The sequence below is a fragment of the Pseudoliparis swirei genome, chromosome 22 (genome assembly GCF_029220125.1).
Source record: "Pseudoliparis swirei isolate HS2019 ecotype Mariana Trench chromosome 22, NWPU_hadal_v1, whole genome shotgun sequence".
NCBI lineage: Eukaryota > Metazoa > Chordata > Actinopteri > Perciformes > Liparidae > Pseudoliparis > Pseudoliparis swirei.
In genome coordinates, this window is record NC_079409.1 from 15,077,809 (window position 1) to 15,096,893 (window position 19,085).

The following is a 19,085-nucleotide window of genomic DNA, read 5'->3' on the forward strand; positions in this document are numbered from 1 at the left end:
GTCAAACCTAAAACAATTATTTCTCCGCAAAAATAAGGAGCAGAAATCAGTTTAAGGATGAATCAGTCGGGTTTCCTCCATTGGTCAATCCATTTGTCTGTCAACATATCAGTAAATCACAAGGACCCACCAAGCAGTTTGTCTTTAAAAGAAGGAACAAACTTTCAATTGCGATTAATTAGTTAATTTTTTTTAATCGATTGACAGCCCTAGTATAAATGTTCACGAGAGGATTTCTTTCTACTCAGTGCAGCTGTGAAGCGACATTGTTACAGTAACAATCGTTGCACTTGTGTGCATCACTTCAGTTTGAGAAAAACAACAAAGCCACAGATGTCATATTAATGAGTATTGAGAGCAGACGAGACAACAGGAGGTTAGGAGAGGAGAGGAGAGGAGGCGGGCAGAAGCTCGGCTCCTGCACAGGTGTACATTCACCTCAAAAGTATGACAAGAACTTGTCATGCATAGCGGAATCTGAATTTCACACTGGACAGTTGTTTTTCTTCATTTCACGAAAATACATCATATTATTTTGTGTAATGTGAACTGAAACACTGATTTTATCTACTTTAAAATGAACTGCACTTATTCTGTTCAAAAAGAAAAACACACATATACAAACAACTAATCAATCCTCTGTGAGTACAGGACTATATTTAGTTGGTATTTATTTAGGGACATTAAGGGATATTGGTTATCACAGTGCTGGAACCTGCACTTTGCATTCACGTGTTTGTTTATTAAGACCCCGGATTCTGATTGGCTTGTTTATGATCATTGAATATAAGTCATCGGAATAGAAAGCAACAACTTGATCACATGAACACACTCAGTCTGAACTGTGCGGACCGTTTGACAGGATCTTGTTCAAATCTTTAATTATATTCCAGTCAATTTCTTTTTTATGATTAAACATTCAATATATTGAATACATATTTTGGGCACAAATGTTTTCTAAAATTATGTACATAAAGTTGCTGCCAATAACAGTGTTTTGGATTTGAATTGGATGTGTGATATATCATCAATGGAGCGCTCCAGGCAGAAAATACAGTTTACATGTCAGGTTATCAAACCGCGATGGAAAAATAAATTGCTTCAGTGTTTTCACTTCCGTAAGAGCAGTTTGACTATTTTGGCAGAGACATTATGTTCTCGAGTCTTTTTGTTTGGAAGACAAATCACCCACTAGAATATATTTAACTCTTACAGCCATCCATCTCCGATGTTTGAAGACTAAAAGCTTCCAGTTTTCCATGTTTTATATGTATGTATTAAAATCATATGATCACATTTCTCTGAACAGCCATCCCAGAGAGACAGTTTCCCTCACACAATATTTTACTGCTCGCAGCACTTTATCTGTCTCATTATTTTTTCATTTTCAGCTGCTTTTGTGAAGATTGGTTCAGCACTGCATGGCTTGAATTCAGCTAAACTAATTATGTATCAGTACAATTATATGACATGGTGAAAATTAACTGAGCAATTATAATAAATTGGGTCGTAAGCTGCCCATGTGCTATTCAGAACATGCTAAAGATAGATAATAAGTCCCTGGATATTGTTATCAGGCAGCAACTCAAAAACAAATGTAGCCAATTAAGATGAGTTCTTTGTTTTTCTGTTGAACAAAATAAAAAGTAAAAAGGAACAAAGAATTCATGAATACATCATTTACTGATTAATAAATGGCACAATTACTACCCACATTATACAATATATGATATGATTTAGTACAAAGCAGATACATTTTGTACACATTAAGTGATTAGTTACTGCTATCTACTGTCTTTAGTGATCTTTCAGCCAATCAGAGATCATTATTCTGATTCTGGCTTCTTTTGATGACTGTGTGTTTTATTTCTAGACAAATCGGTGATGAGGGAGGTGCAACGGCACTGGAAAAGAGAGTTTGTCTGATAAATATTCAACATGTCTGACTCCACAAGACAGAACACAGAACACAGAACACAGAACACAGAACACAGATCACAGATCACAGAACACAGAACACAGAACACAGATCACAGATCACAGAACACAGAACACAGATCACAGAACACAGATCACAGAACACAGAACACAGAACACAGATCACAGATCACAGAACACAGATCACAGATCACAGATCACAGAACCTGATAGGTGTTATCATGCCCGGCGGGCCCGAAAGAGCACACAGGGTTTTATATTCATCTAATTAAAGCGGCTAAACGAGATGCATTTTTTAAACGCAGACACCGATAATCAAAGTACAACTGATAGAAATATTAGAATATTAAAGATGAAAATAATTAATCAGATCCAACAAACTTAGCAGCTCAAATAGTTTGTTGTTGTATTTAGTATATTTATTCTTTTTTGCTTCATCTTTTACGGAAATTTAAAAACGGTATGCACAATTTACAGATTAGAAACATAAACTATCATTGCATTTATTTGATATGTTAGGAATACATTTAAAAGACATTTGAATAGAACAATATGAACCAAACATGTCGAGAGCCATTAACGGCGATTTGTGTACCTCCGAGTTTTTGGACCGATATTTTTGATATTTTTTGTTTAGCATTAATTTAAGAAGTAACATTTCAAAAATATGTTACATTCAGTTCAGTGAAAAGCAGATGCACTTGAATCAATAAAGTACACCGTGATCCTACCTGTCCTTTTCCTTTTGATGCTCTCTTCCCCCCAGGCTTTGAAGACCCTCCATCCTGACTCAGCATCTGTCATCAATATCGCTCTGTCTCCCTTTTACTAACTATTTTACAAAGTCTGACCTCATTTATAAAAAATAAAACATACGTACACCTTTTGCTTCGAGTCATTTCTTTTGGGCTCACATCACCGCAGATTGTTTAATGTTGCTTTTCTGCAGGTGACTGACTGCCATTTGACGTGCGAGGCCTGAGACAGCTGATCGTAATATTTGAAAGCCATAAAAGACTTTGATTACTGTCTGTGCTGGTATGAGTGACGTAAAATGTGACCTTCTTACATTAAAATATTCATCCTGATACCTTTATGTCGAAGGCTACAACTCATTTTCGCGGGACATTAAAGATTTGCAGAGATTGTTTGCCTCTAATAAGAAGACGAAGAGACTTTGTAGAGATTTTTGGGGCATTTGATGCGAAGAGAGATGACAAGAAACAATGGAAATGACATGCGACAAGGACACACACTGGGGACGTTGCTTTCATGGCTGGCGCCTTGACCTCTTGACCTCTTCACTCCTTGTCCCCAAAACTTCCAGGGAGCTCAAACGTTGATGTTTTATACCACACAAATATTTGTCAAAACCAAATACAAACCTTCTATTCAAGGAAATATTGTTTTAATGAGAGGAACAAAGTAACTCTTGGAATCAAGCTGATTATTTTCTCATTCTTATTAAATATCATTTTATGAGTTTTTTAAAATGTGCAAATTAGAAGCCAGCGTGCACCGTGTCTACTCACCTATTTATACAATATGATTTATTTAATCTTGAGTCATAACACCTAATAAACATTAATGAAATGAATAAATCTGCATTGATTTGGAAGTGAGATTTTATTTTATTTGCTACATTCACAGTCCTTCAATCAAATATACACATTTATTTATAATTTTGATTTATTCTGATCTGATCTCTTAACCTCTGTGTTTGATTTCAAAAGGTTAAATCAATATAAAAGCAACAGTAAAAGCCTTTAAAAATATGTTTTGCACAATCACATATATTGTACAAACCATAGAGATATCAAAGGGGAGGAGAGAGAAGAGGAGGAAAGGAAACGTCTTTGAACTGGGTGCTGCTGGGTGCTGTGTGGGTCTTTTTTTTTTTCTTTTTGTGAAGATCCGTCCGTCTTCGTGAATGAATGGAGGAGAGAGAGAGGGAGAGGCAGAGGAGGGAGAGATGGGAAAAGAATCTTACTAAAATCGGCCACCACCAACTCTCTCTCTCTCTCTCTCTCTCAGAAACCCCCACACAGCGCCACACTCTCTCTCTCTCTCTCTTTTCTTTTTTCTCCTCTCTCTCTCTCTTCTCTAAATCTGAGACCAAACCAAACCAAACTTGCTTCCCTGCTTCTTGATTTTTGCAAAAGTAGAGACACTGAAATAATAAGACATAGTGAGATAGTATTATTGTATGTCTCTCACAGATTCAGTTACTTTTTAAATGTTTACTTCCAAATCTGCCAATAACGTCATTAAAAGTCAGGGCTCTGAAGCTTATTTATTTCTGTGTGTATTTATTTATTCATGTATTGATTTATTGATTTATTATATATTGATTTATTTTCTGTCCATAATTTAAACCTTGAAACAAGTTATTTGTTTGTATAAAGGAAAGTTCAACTCTATGTAGGCACTGTACTGGTGCTGTGTCAACTAAAAACCATCATGGTTTAATCTGTCAAGGTATATTATAAACAGTTACAAAGCCTCTTTAGGGATAATAACATAGTGTTCCACAGGCCTCTGTACTTGGTCCACTCTTCCCACTGTACATCCTCTATATTCTTCTAAATTATTTAACAACATGGTGAGAAATTTCATAGCTAGGTGAACGGCACACAAATGCATCCAGGCCCTGCAGCTTTTACTCGGCTCGGGTGTTGTTGCACTTAAACTCTCTGAAATGTTCCATCTCAGAAATATTTAAAAAGTCAGACCACATCTTGATCCATGCTTTGGCCTTCTCTGGTATTCACTATTGCAATGTTCTTTGAACTGGACTAGAAACCAAGACATGTGCAAAGGAGAGCAGATCACATCCATTCAAACATCTTTACAACAGCACTGCACTTCCCTTAAAATACATTTTAACATTAATCACGCATAAAAACATTTTCTTTTGATTAAGCTACTTTGAACTGCATTGTATGAAGGATAAAGGAAAGTTGCAATACAACTAGAATGTATTATTATTATCATCGTAAAGGATTTATATGTATATCTGTATTTTTCTAACCTTTTCTTCAGTGTGACTGAAATGAGGAACATAATTCACTCCGCTGTCCTCCTCCTCCTGGCTCATGTCGAAAGCAGGTGAGACTGCAGATGATTTATACATTTTTACTTGAGGGTTTTTGTTTTTTTTGCAGCAACAAATAACATCTGTCTCTCTCTCTTAGGGGCAGCGGAGATGATATATGCTCTGGTGGGAGAAACGCCGACCCTTCAGCCTCCGGGGGGTATTAATTTACAACATTTATATGTCTACTGGATATCTAATAGAGAGGATGGCCCTGAACTCGCCTGCCGCAATTCTTTTGGCGGAAAGTGGACCACTACAGGTGAACATTGCTATGAACTATAATTCAACCAATTAGGGTGCTTTTGACAGCAACAACCATTTAAATCCTCCGTGGCAGATGAACCCTGAAGAGACCGGCTGTCCTTATCTGACGACTCACTGATCATCAAGACATCCAACAAAAGGACTTTGGGACTTTTCTCTTTAAACACACTGATGTTGCTTCCTTCCTTTATACATATAAACTGCTCTAACTCAGCGGTAAGAGTTAGAATAATGTGACATGATCAGCTCAGTGCTACATTTTCATTTAAAAGGACTGTTTAGGCATACTGTTCTAACCGCTGACCCACGAAGAAGAAATCGTGGACGTGAGCCAGTGTGGGTGGAGATACCCAGTGCTCCAACCAGGCCGCTCTGTTCTAAACTTAGCTCCGCCTGCAGCTTTGACTTTAACCAATAGGCTCCCTTCAGGAGAACCTATGAAGCCCACTGCGCACTATTGATTAAGCGCCTTATTTCTTAGTTTCGTCTGCTCCCCACGAGCTGACGTTGAATTAGGCCCGTGCACGTTTAACTGCCGGACAACCTTTCAGTTACTGAATAAACTCTATTGCTTGAATTGAGCTTAACGCCTCGAACTCAGTCTGTTTTAGGATATTTCTCGCTCAACAACATCCAAGAGGTTCACTGGTACTTTGTCCCCGACCCGCAGCTTTGAGTCCACAGAGGCTCTTCTCCCTCTCTGGACCTGGGAGGCAGACCAAGACAGAGGACCAGACCCTAAAAATGGAACTCTGTCTTTGACTAGAAATCGAGGGAGGGAAGAAGACAAAGGAGATGATGTGTGCCCCCGATAAGTTAAAGGTGGTGTGACTCTGAACAGGACTGTCCAGTAAAGGTGCTGCAGAGTAAGTCAGCATGACTTGCTTTGCACCAGCTCCGCTCTGTGATGCATTCACATCCATCAAATGATGTGTATTTCTTTTGTTATCGCCGTGTCCTCATTTATCTTCTTGATGTCCCATTTCTTTTTTCCTTCTTAATTGTCATCCTTGTCGGAGACAGTCCTTTCTTTATCTCCTCGCTGCTTCTGCTCCGTTGTACCGTGCACACGTTTTCATCCCCCCGCTGCAGTTTGTTCTGGAAGTGTCCCCGGTGTGACATTTTTAATTCAGTGGCTAATACACTTGTCTAGCTCCACTTGTTTTTATGGAGTGCAACAAGCTTTTCCTCCACCGTTAGAGTGTGATCACACAATGCATTTTAATTGGACTCTGTGTTCTGAGGATTTATGGTGTTAAACAAAAATTGCTCATTTTTATTTGAGCTATTATTTAACCGGAAACATTGAAACTACCTGCTGCAAGTTGTGTGGTTCTCTCCAACTTTGCCCCCACTGGAAGCCACCACCACCGTCCACCAGACTACATTGAATTTGTTTTTGTTTTTTCGATGCTTGCACGTTTTTCACATTGGTGTCATCACGTTTAGCTGTTTCTGTTCTTATTTGAACCCTCTCAGTTTGAACCCTCTCAGTTTGGCAGGTTGGGCTGGCAGGCTGCAGCAACAGATGCTCAGTCAGATTCAGATAGTTAATGTAGAGGAAAGGAGAGCACATGCTTTTTATAGCCTGCCAAGTCTTCTCACACTCGTGATATTTTTTTCTTCTCTCTTTCTGTTTCTTCAGTCCTCTCCTCTCCGGGAACACATTTCATTTCTGGCCAGCAGCTCAACCTGACACGCGGCCTCGGCCATCCGCTGACCTCCGACCTACAACTGAAATGGTTTCGGCCTGAACGGTCGTCCCTGTCGTCTCCGACATCTGACCCCCGTCTCACCATTCCGGAAGTGGGGGCAGGAGTTGGCGGAAAGTGGGCGACTATGGGTGAGTGGGTAGCAGGTCCGTCTTTCAATCAGGGGGTTGGAGGTTCAATCCCCGCCCTAGTCGATGTGTCCTTGAGCAAGACACTTAACCCTGAGTTGCTCCCTGTAGCTGCGTCTACAGTGAATGAATGTAACAGTATTGTAAGTCGCTTTGGATAAAAGTGTCAGCCAAATGACATGTAATGTAATGTAATGAGGAGCCGTGGCAGAGCGACTCACGGCTGAAGTTGGCCGAGATGATGCTGAAGGTCGGTGAGCGCAGGAAGTGAAAAGGGAGCAGGAAATATGAGATGGTTATGACCTCGTTGCCACAATCTCTTTTACGACAGTCACTTTCCATGATTCAGTTTCAGTATTATTTGTATTGCCCATTTTCACAAATTACAAATTTGTCTCAGAGTGCTTTACAATCTGTACATAAAGACATCCCTGTCCCAGAACCTCACATCGGATCAGGAAAACTCCCAAATGATGATGTGCTCTGTGTCGACTGTATGCTGGTTGATGCCTCTCTGCTTCTGCTGCACACAGAACTCAGAGTGAGATTGTGGATGCCGGCGGTCATGTGTAGTGTCACAGTCATCGTGATGCTCCTGCTCATCCTGGTACTCATCCTCTACCGGCGCAGACATGTCAAACCATTCACATTCCTTTAATGTCGCATTAACAGTTCTCTCTCTCTCTCTCTCTCTCTCTGCTGATGACATGAGCAGAAGATGACACACCTCAGGCATCAACTCTGCCAATGTTAGCCATTTTCCTGGTCTCGTGAAATGACTCAAGATGCACATTCAGTCATCAGCCCTGAAACATTTTGCCACTAGGAGCTTTATGAAGAAATACATTTGAATAAAATCAACATCTGCAGTTTGCTTTGTCTCGCTCTGTGTCTCTTTCCATAACTCAAAAAAAGAAACCTGTGATTTTTTTTCTGTTTCAGCCCCAAACCAAAAGGATTCCACAGAACATAAAATCTCCCACGGAGACATTTTTCAAGAGGACGTCACAACCTATTGGATTTATGTCCAGATATGATGTTAGGTGTGTCAGTGAAGGTCTGAAAGTGGAAAACAATGTCCAGTTCAAAGAATGGTATGAATCAAAAAGAGGTTTACAGTTGTACATATATGGTGCTATATTAAACAACATTGTTTCTCAACATGTAATGTCATTTTTATGAAGCTCTATTATAATCATGCACTGACAGACCTGGTTAGTTTTTTTTATACAGACTGGTGTCGCCCACAGCCCCTTAAGAAGGTGGCTGTGGTTTTGTGTATTTTAACCAGTTATGACTAGGAAGATAATCACAAAATAAAATAATGATGTTCCAGGTCAAAATAAACAGCACAACATGAGCTAACAATTAAAATCGTTTTCAAATGCTCCAAACACAACTCACCAGTACATTTGCTTCTGTAAAAATGTATCACCAATGCACATTACTAACTCCAGGGATTTGTACAGATTGTACAGGCATAATGGAGAATTGTGTAAATAGTTTATTGTTTTTTTCCATTTCTTATTGTTAGAAGTGTGTACAGTTTGTTCAAATAAAATATGTTCCATTTATATTCAACATTCAGTTTTGTGGTGTTTTTAATAGGTAAATATAGATTGTCTGGTTAATTAAAATTAAGATTTAAAATGTCTAAATATTAATAATTTCTTTTTGTAGACTGTATTCGCATGTGTTGAACCCCATTAGTGATATAAAAGTGAGATAAATAGTCTGGTACATGAGAAAACTTGAACGTGCCCAAATGCCCATTTTGGAGACCTCGTCTGAACTTTCTTTACGAACAACGCTCTCATTTAGTTCTGCTTCCTCTTTTTCAAAATCAAACTCTGCTTAGATACTGTTCATATATTGTGCTATAATCTTGAGAAGATAATCATAATAACAGCATTTTACTTTGTGTTGTGTACTATCTTCATTTAATCTTAACCTGTAACATATAAGATGATATTTAGACAGCGGGAGTATTCTCACAAGTGTTTCCTTTTATTACAACAACAATTATTCAAATCCCCTTGTGGTAGTGGAGATACACTTTGTTTAGTATTGATATGCAAACCTTCGCAATTTTTGAGAAAACAAGGCTGGGGTCCAAAATGTGTTAAAATGAGTGTTTATTACTTTCTCTTTACGGGGCATGTTCAATAATGAGCTTTGCAGGTATTAACTGACGTGAAGCAGAACATGTGTCGGTGTGTCCGATGTCCATTCATGAGAGGGAATCGTCGCTGCTTCTGGATATCCTAATGATAATACCCTTACATCTAATTGAATTACCTTTAATAACTCACAATAACAACTAAATATCCATTAGACCTTCTCTCAAAAAGTGAACTAGAACATATTACATTTATAAACTAAGTAGTTTTTCAATCAGGTATTGTATTTTGTAGGAATAAGCCCTATTTAGACACTCATGGTCCTCAGAGGATGAATCCTACTGAATTGACCCCTTGACTTTTTCATTTAGCACTAACATGAGACTGTGTGCCACATTTATTCAATGGATTGTTCTAATGACTTTAGTGATTCCTTCATGTTTTATTTAGTACATCATCAGGTAACAATTACAAGTTGTCCAAAACTTTGGTTTATGACTAAATACATGAAATAATAGGATTATGTCTTTAACTCCATTGTATTCATTGTGTCAACCCTCCAACCTGACACTCTGCGGGTGCCTCACACACACATTGCTTATATGTTTTTGTTTGTCAGAAAAGTGCCTACAGTATATCTCCTTATTAGAAGATATTTAAACCAAATTGATTTTGAACAGCAAATATATTAAAATACAGAGAACAAAACGTACACAGAAACTCTTATACGCCGTTCTTTGGCGTTTAAGATGGCAAGATACCATCTCTGCACACTAATTGGTACTATTAAACCTTCATCCCTGCCAGTGCTGATGAAGAGGCATTGATCCGCTACGTGAAGCCTACACTTGATCGCTGTGGGAGAGAGAGACCTTGTGTTACTTCAACAAACAAAGACTGCTGGACTAAAGGGAATGCATGTGGGATTGTCCACATGCATCTGCAGGAGCCTGAAAGAGGAAAAGTCCAGAACCTGGAGCTGAGCAGCTGGTTGCCAGGTTGGAGAATTGATTACCCAGGAGTCTGTCTCGATTCATCTACACGTTCAGTTTCATCTTCAGAAAGGACTCCTCTTCCTCTGGAGTGCCTGCAGCTGGAGAGGAGGCTCCAAGCAACAGCCCGATGAGAACATAGAGGACAGGGTGGCCTCTGATGCCCACGGTGCCTGAACACACCACAAGCATACAACACATTCGTGTAAATGCAGATACACATATATGTGCACACTGGGGGCTTGAATATAACAAGCAGTACTGCTGGACTGAGGATGGCAAGGTGGGGGCCCATAGAGCAGGTCAAGGTGGGGGCCCATAGAACAGGTCAAGGTGGGGGCTCATAGAGCAGGTCAAGGTGGGGGCCCATAGAGCAGGTCAAGGTGGTGGTCCATAGAGCAGGTCAAGGTGGGGGCCCATAGAGCAGGTCAAGGTGGTGGTCCATAGAGCAGGTCAAGGTGGGGGCCCATAGAGCAGGTCAAGGTGGTGGTCCATAGAGCAGGTCAAGGTGGGGGCCCATAGAGCAAGTCAAGGTGGGGGCCCATAGAACAGGTCAAGGTGGGGGCCCATAGAACAGGTCAAGGTGGGGGCCCAAAGAGAAGGTCAAGGTGGTGGTCCATAGAGCAGGTCAAGGTGGGGGCTCATAGAGCAGGTCAAGGTGGGGGCCCATAGAACAGGTCAAGGTGGGGGCCCATAGAACAGGTCAAGGTGGGGGCTCATAGAGCAGGTCAAGGTGGGGGCCCATAGAACAGGTCAAGGTGGGGGCCATTAGAACAGGTCAAGGTGGGGGCCCATAGAGCAGGTCAAGGTGGGGGCTCATAGAGCAGGTCAAGGTGGGGGCTCATAGAGCAGGTCAAGGTGGGGGCCCATAGAACAGGTCAAGGTGGGGGCTCATAGAGCAGGTCAAGGTGGGGGCCCATAGAACAGGTCAAGGTGGGGGCCCATAGAGCAGGTCAAGGTGGGGGCTCATAGAGCAGGTCAAGGTGGGGGCCCATAGAACAGGTCAAGGTGGGGGCCCATAGAGCAGGTCAAAGTGGGGGCTCATAGAACAGGTCAAGGTGGGGGCCCATAGAACAGGTCAAGGTGGGGGCCCATAGAGCAGGTCAAAGTGGGGGCTCATAGAGCAGGTCAAGGTGGGGGCCCATAGAGCAGGTCAAGGTGGGGGCCCATAGAGCAGGTCAAGGTGGGGGCCCATAGAGCAGGTCAAGGTGGGGGCCCATAGAACAGGTCCAGACCCTTGTGAGTAATTCAAACTGCCACGTCAGAAATACGCCTTTATAAAAAAGGACACAGCAGCAAAGCTCCCTAAACTAGATTCCTTTCCTTCCATTGCTCATAGGATATAGTACACTTTCTCTCTGCTCTCTGTGTGTTTATTCGAGCAGAACTACGGACCGGAGATGATGTCATGATTCCCAGAACATGTAAACTCAGATGGTGAAATATCTTGTGGCCTAACGATGACCTGCCAGAGGGGAGCGGATTAAACAAACGTTCCCGGTGGAGCTCTGGCATGCATTTTCCGTTACGTGAACAAAGACAAATATGTTTTTTAAGAATTGGCAAAGATGGAGGTATAAAAAATATGACTCAGCATTAATCAGCGCAGTGTGTGGCCGTGTGTTTCTGTGTTGAGAGTTATTTGTATACTCTTCGTTAGTAGAGCAGCTGCAACAATATCACCTCTACACCACACACACACACACACACACACACACACACACACACACACACACACACACACACACACACACACACACACACAGACCAGATGCCCACTCTGTTTATGTTTCTTTTTTGGGGGGTATATGTCCCATTTATCATTTTTTTCTTGGCACCTAATTGCTCCAGCCATTGTCAGCTATTCTTCTTCATGAGGTTTTGTTATTTAAACCACACTAATTAAAGCAGAGGAGGATTATGTTGTCCTTCTTTATTTCAGTGAATTCTAACATAAAACATGTGTGGTTGCACAATCACCGCACATTCCTGTGAATCTGTGGACTTTCTATTTGAGTCAGAGTTCAATTCCTTATTTTCTTTTCACCATGCACGTCGCTCCCATCACAGCCTTGTGATTTTCTGGGAGTTGAAGCTACTCAATGTTTTTTTCCAAAAATTGTATTTCTGTTCTGAGTCACGCCCACATCCAGAATCAGTGATTATTAACTTCAAGGAGAAATATTGCTGCTCGGGAGAGGAGGTACCAAAGCCTTTAGGGACAGGAGGAGGTGCAGTATAAAGAGAGACAGAGTGTTAAACAAGGGCACCAGAGCCATGGAGGAGAGAGAAAACTACAGGAACCTGCAGGAGTTCACAGAGGAGCCGACCCCTGGAGGGAACCGGCTCATCCACCAACATAACAACGGTATTGTGTGTTTATGTGACAACGATACTGAGAGATGTCATGTCAGTAAAAGCCAGTGGGGAAATATCATGTACACATAACTACCAATACTCAAGTACTGGGAACATACTGAAATACTTGTACCTCACTTTTATTCTTCGTAGAGTAAAGTCTACTTCACTTGACGACATTTCATAGGGACATTGTATACTTATTGCTCTTAATAACAATGGTGATAGACTCTATTTAGAGTATTTACTAAAGTAAAAGTAGCAATACCTGTGTATGTGAAAACATCAGCTTTGAATTGGAAGTATTCCATTAAACTTTTACTCAAGGAAATGTGCTGTTTATGTTTTATGAATGTTCTGAAAGTATAAAAGTAGAAGTTCTCAAAAAGCAGCCGACATGAGCTTTATCGTTGTTACACTATCATATATTAAACTACTGAATTACTATCCATGAGTAAGCAGCATTTTAATGTCATAGGTGGTTGTCCTAACTCTGTTGTTTTTGAATGCAAGATGTTGACTCATTACAGTATGTTTACAGAGTGGCTTTGCTACTTCTACATCACACAGGATCTGAATACTTTGCTGCTGCTGAATCTGTCGACATGGAGATGCATCTTTGTGTTTGAGAGAGAGAAAAATACAGAGGAGTGACCACTTCACCTAACTTTCACCAATGTGTTATCTTTTGGGAACATGAAGCTAAACTGTGGTCAAACACTTCTGTTGCACAATCTCTTTTTACTCGAAGGCTGCACTCTGGGCTTCACCACAGGATTTAAAATGGTGAATAGACCGCTTTCACATTTTGTGTCTAATCAGGCTCCCAGGGACTGAAGCGGGGCGTTGAGTGTTTGAGGAGTCGGACGGCTCTCCTGATGCTTATTGGCTTTTTGGCCTCCATCTGCGCCAACATCATACTCACTGTGCTCTGTAAGTATGAACCACCTGCCCTCCAGGCTGAGTATGTATATCTGCCTGTCTGTCTCTCTCCCTGTGAGGCTCTCTCTCGCTGATTATTTTCTCTTTATATCAGCTCGGTGCACTTTTGGACACCTATAATTGGCAATAACAAAGATAAAGCGCTCCTCTCAGTCCAGTGAGGGTTATGTAATAGAAAAAGCAGAAAGGTCCATAATTGTGAAATATTTCTCTTGCAGGGCCAACATGCTCTGGCAGCTCAGCCTGATAATGTGCTTGTGAGGACACACTCATTTAAAACAAACACCACTGGGGAAGCACATGCTTGATCTATTACCATCACACACACACACACACACACACACACACACAGAAGCTATTGAATACAAGTTTAGTATCTGAAAATGATGATTTGCAACAAGAGAAGATAAAAAGAAACACCTCATACTTTCTAATTCAATATATTGTCAAAATTAATTAATTCTACCTTGTAAATATGGAATTACCCATTATGTTTCATGATAAATCAGCCAATATTCCCAGCGTTTAAATATTGTGGGCCAAATGATTTCACTTTATCCTGCTAGACTCTTTATTTAATTTTCCAAATATCTATCTCAGGAAAATGTTGTACTACTGTTCATGGGTATATCATCGTTTGTGTGATCGATGTGTTAACCACATTTACCTCTCTGCAGCACCTGAACCTGTGTAATATATGTGACAGGTAATATGTGTCATTCGTTTTTATCAAGAATGACTTATTTTTTTTTTTTATGCAAACTCTGATATGAATGAAAGCAAAATGTTCAGTTCCCAGTGAATACATTTGAAAACAACTATAAAAGGGCAGCTATCAAATTTAATATTGAGATGTTTTTCTGTCCCTTTAACCGTATTTTCAATTCCTCTAAGAAAACATCAGATAACTATTGTTTAGTAGGCAAAGGGGAAGTGGGAAGTGGCAACATAAACAGAGGAAACACAAATGTGAAAAAATACGAAACCAGAAAAAGTTAATATTGTAAATGATTTGGTTTTTTTTACACCCGCAAGGGAACTCAGATAAACTAAACTATCTCCAGAAACAGCAGCTGTACAATCAGAGATTCTCAGACTGTAAAGAGGTGATTCCTGTTTTAAGAGGAAGAAGTCGGTGGTGGCAAAAACACAACAGCATGACGATTATAAAGTCAATACAAAGTTTCTTTTCAGGGCTTTTGTTGGTGGCAATGTTGGTCCACCCATTTGGACCAGACTGTGTTGTAAATGTTATCTCTCTATCTATCTATCTCTCTATCTATCTATCTATCTATCTATTTATATATACATTCATCCATCCATCCATCTTCCTTCCTTGTCAGTGATTGGTCGGCCGCTGCCAGGTGCCCCCCAGGACTCCTCATCTCTGGGTCTGAAGCTGAACTCGGCACAGAGGCGTCTCATCCAGCTGTGTGAGGACTACGCCGCTCTGGGCCGGAGCTGTTCAAAGACAGGTGGCGGGATGGAGATCGAACGTGCACACAATCTTAATTTCCGGCTGTCCTTGCTACACTGTTAACCCTCGTCCTCTTTCCTATCTCGGCCTCTTTATCTCATCAATAGTTAAGCAGTGCAGGGAGTGTCCAGAAGGGTGGCTTCATGTCGGAGATCAGTGTTTCCACTTCAGCAACAACAAGCTGGACTGGTGGAAGAGCAGAGATAGCTGTGCAGACATGGGCAGCCATCTTACTATACTGCACACCATGGAACAGCATGTGAGTGTGTGTGTGTGTGTGTGTGTGTGTGTGTGTGTGTGAGAGAGTGTGTGTGTGTGTGTGTGTGTGTGTGTGTGTGTGCATGTGTGTGTGTAAGGGCAGGAAATCCAAAGACATCTTTGCAAGGCAAGGTCACTTCTCCGGTCTTTACTTTTGCGAAGGCATAAGACAGGAAGTTAGATGTAAGTTATAAACTGAACATGCCTTTTTAGTTCTGTTATATTCTTTATCTCAGTAAGCCATGACAGCGTGGCAACGGACCAGCATGCACAGTAACTCTGAAGCTGAGGAGCCTTCATTTTATTATTTAAGCAAAACAATGAAGTACATAATCAAAACACAAAGGTCTCAGGTCTATATCCCTGTGCGCTCAGCCGTGGTCCATCCACAGCGGTGATTCCCACTTTATTTGTGTGATTAAACCATAGAGTGTAGAAAAGGACTAAACCTTTACTCAGGAACGTGTGGGTGTCGACGGAACGTGCTCGACTGACTGAGTGTTTCCCCTTTTCGCTCTGCAACACCTTTTTTTAGGGACGGGACAAAGTACATGTTATTATCCTTTGTATACACAGAGTTCAGGGACCATTTTTACAGCGAACCTTTTAACTTTTCAAAACGGTTGTAGATAAGGAAATTGATAATTAGCTGCTTCAGGGTCCTGGTATTGGCTCAATGTCACACTATCATCATGACCTCCTGGGACACATTATTCATGTTATTGGTATCACTTTTCTTACTGTGACAAGTCAATATGTCTGCTATGGAAAGGGCTCATATGCCTTCATTGTATTTGTTTACAAGATTACACATTGGCTCTTTACAGAGTTAGAGATGTCTGTTTAGTTCACTGCAATCCTTCCAAGTAAAATAATATATAACTAGAATGGGCACTCGGTAGAGCGCATACCTTCGCATATCACAAGATTGGGCATTGAATTATGAACATTTTGGCATTAGTTGCATGCCAATTGGATAATAATTTACAGCGCTATGGTAAAAAGAAGATTTTGACCTTTTCATGACCTTGACCTTTGACACGATTGATCCCAAAATCTAATCAACTGGTCCCCGGATAATAACCAATCATCCCACCAAATGTCATGCGATTCGGTGTAATACTTTTTGTGTTATGCGAATAACACGCATACAAATAAATAAATAAATAAATAAATACACGGCGATCAAAACATAACCTTCCGCATTTTCAATGCGAAGGTAATAAGAAAGTGAGTGTTTGAATTTGTGTTTTCGTACACTATTGGAAAATTAAGACATTGAGTTTTGTCTTCACTTCTAAATAGAACTGTCAAAGCGTTAAGACGTGGTCTTAAAGTTAAGGATTAGGATTTACGGTTTGGCACTAACAAAGGCTGTGTGTCAACGATGTGTTTGTTTGTTTACTTTCAGGACGCTCTGGAAAAAGAAGCCAAGAGAATTGGTGGATTTGATTACCACTTCTGGATCGGCCTGTCTGACACAGAGAAGGAAGGAGACTGGAAATGGGTGGACAACACCACATTGAAACACAAGTACCATCTCATTTATTATTTCATCCAGTAAACTAGTTATTGTTTATGTTTTATTTTAAAGTTGCCATCCTGAATTCATTTTCGATGACACTGATTAAACTTTCCAGGAGTAACCTAAACATCCAAAGCAAAATAAGCTGCCTGTTTTACCTGGCCTATATACATATATATATATATATATATATATATATATATTGATATATGTATATAAATATATATATATATTCATACATACATTAGACACTATATGCTGCTTCCCCTCCAGCCTTGTTTTTCACAACAAATATCATCAAGTCATGTATATATATATAAAATAACATAATAGTTGCAACATCAAAGAATAGTAAGACACGCATCATGTCCATTCTTTTATTAAAATCTCAGACACGAAAGATCAAAAATGGCATCAGTGGGTGGGGTGAGCGTGTGTTTTTCCATTTGTCAGAAGTGTTCACAGTTGTTATTTATAGCTTACCATATCAATCCATGTGTCCTCCTCTCGTCTGTCACAGATACTGGGATAAGTGGAGCTCAGAGCCCAATAACCATCAGTCAGGAGGGGAACATGGAGAGGACTGCGCCACCTTAGACAGCCATGCAAAGACATGGTTTGATGTTCCTTGTGAACACATTTACAAACGGGTCTGCCAGATGGATGCCATTCAGCTCAACTGAATCACAATACTACAAATCTGCATAACTGGGAGGTCTGGAACTAGGTTAGGGTTAATACAACCAAAAAGGGTTACGGTTAACACAGAAGTAATGGCTGTAAGATTACAGAAAACATAACTCGGCCGTAAGGTCATTCTTGTGATGTACGACATGTAGGCACACAGGATTATTATTTCTTTTTTACTGAAGGTATGATTGCTGAAAATCTGTTGAATTAAGATAAAAATATATTGGGGGGAATTTAAAAAGAATACACATTCTGGTATTGCACACAATTTAGATAGAGTAGGATTTCAGTATATCATTTTTAAAACATACAATTTGATGGCATCAGCTAGGCCAACATGTTTGGAGTGTGCCCATTCACAATGAGAGAGCCTATTATTTAATTCAGCTTTGAATGTCAGGTCATCCAGGTACAAAACAAGTATTCCTGTTGCAAAGCTGAATGCCACAAATACGCTCATTGTGTTCTAGACATTTGGGCCTCTGCTGTAAATCTGTGCACATTCTCACCTCAAAACTGAGCTGCAAATTATTCAGAAATCTGATTTAATATTTTTGTTTTAAGATTGTTTTCCCTTTGAAGGTGCATAACAAGAGAGTGGGAGCATTTTGATTGCTTCTCAACGGCTCTCAACATGGTGAGGCAATAAGCCGACAGATCGTAGTTAACGGTGATAACAGCACTATAACAGTACAAACTACGGCAAGCGTGCTGGCCCAATAACAGTGTGGATGCTATGCTTCCGCTACAGCGCTGTCTGTCGATACGATGCTATCAGAAAACAGTGCAGAGCGGCAGCTGTGAGCTCGCCAGTGGGGAACGCTCACGTGCACAAACACGTTTTCAGTTCCTCCAAGACATTCATATTTCTCAATAGGGTAGACACTCTTTTCAATGTCAATGAAACACCTGGATTCAATAGAGTGAAATACGATAGATTTACTGTGCATTACAAATTATATGGCGAGCCCGGGGCTGGTTCATGGAGCAGCTTGGTGTGATATCCTATGTCAGTTCTATACATTATTGTATCAATTGATCTTTTCTTTTAACCATATGTGTAGTTGTTTTTCAAAACACAACCCTGTCTTATCTAGCATCTCTAATTTTGATTTATTGGTCAAACTGACTGAAAAAGAGCTGCTCTTGGATAACATATTCTTATCAAAATCGCTGCAATTTCTCACTGAAATGTAAAACATTGATTAATATACTTCTCTTTTTTAAATCCCACATTAAATAAAACTGGACACACATTAGATGAATAAAGGCATGTGCTATAAGACAAGTAATATTCAGTAAAATACAATAGCAGGCTCAGCTCTATCAAAAAAGCATGGAGAAGCTATAACAACTATATATTGTCTATCTAATAGTTGTTTGTCGATATATGTTAATGCTGTAAATGTTTAATGTGCTCATCTAAGATGAATAATAATAGCTTTCCTGCCCTATGTTAGACTTTTGGGAATAAATGTATGTCAATAAAATTGTCTACCTTGATTCTACGTTTTCTTCTGTCTGTGAGATCCACATTTACACACATCTCACAAACAAGGTAACCAGAAGTCTCGTCGTTGATGT

General features: G+C 40.2%; 1 protein-coding gene and 1 pseudogene across 1 annotated transcript; both read left to right on the forward strand.

The window, feature by feature from the left end:
* The first annotated feature begins 5,240 nt into the window (after positions 1-5,240).
* LOC130213265 (uncharacterized) lies at positions 5,241-8,720 on the forward strand (annotated as a pseudogene).
* Positions 8,721-12,310: 3,590 nt separating this feature from the next.
* Positions 12,311-19,004, forward strand: cldc1 (C-type lectin domain containing 1). The gene is made up of 6 exons (XM_056445165.1): positions 12,311-12,619; positions 13,432-13,542; positions 14,895-15,026; positions 15,136-15,287; positions 16,698-16,819; positions 17,332-19,004. The coding sequence occupies exons 1-6, from the start codon at positions 12,529-12,531 to the stop codon at positions 17,492-17,494; spliced, it is 771 nt and encodes a 256-aa protein (XP_056301140.1). The 5' UTR covers positions 12,311-12,528; the 3' UTR covers positions 17,495-19,004.
* The last annotated feature ends 81 nt before the right edge of the window (positions 19,005-19,085 follow it).

What these genes read in the sequence shown, in the direction of transcription:
- cldc1 (XM_056445165.1), top strand. Translation starts at nt 12,529, where the DNA reads ATGGAGGAGAGAGAAAACTACAGGAACCTGCAGGAGTTCACAGAGGAG. An exon ending in CATCATACTCACTGTGCTCT is followed by an intron (nt 13,543 to 14,894) that starts GTAAGTATGAAC and finishes CTTCCTTGTCAG; the next exon opens with TGATTGGTCGGCCGCTGCCA. An exon ending in AACACCACATTGAAACACAA is followed by an intron (nt 16,820 to 17,331) that starts GTACCATCTCAT and finishes CGTCTGTCACAG; the next exon opens with ATACTGGGATAAGTGGAGCT.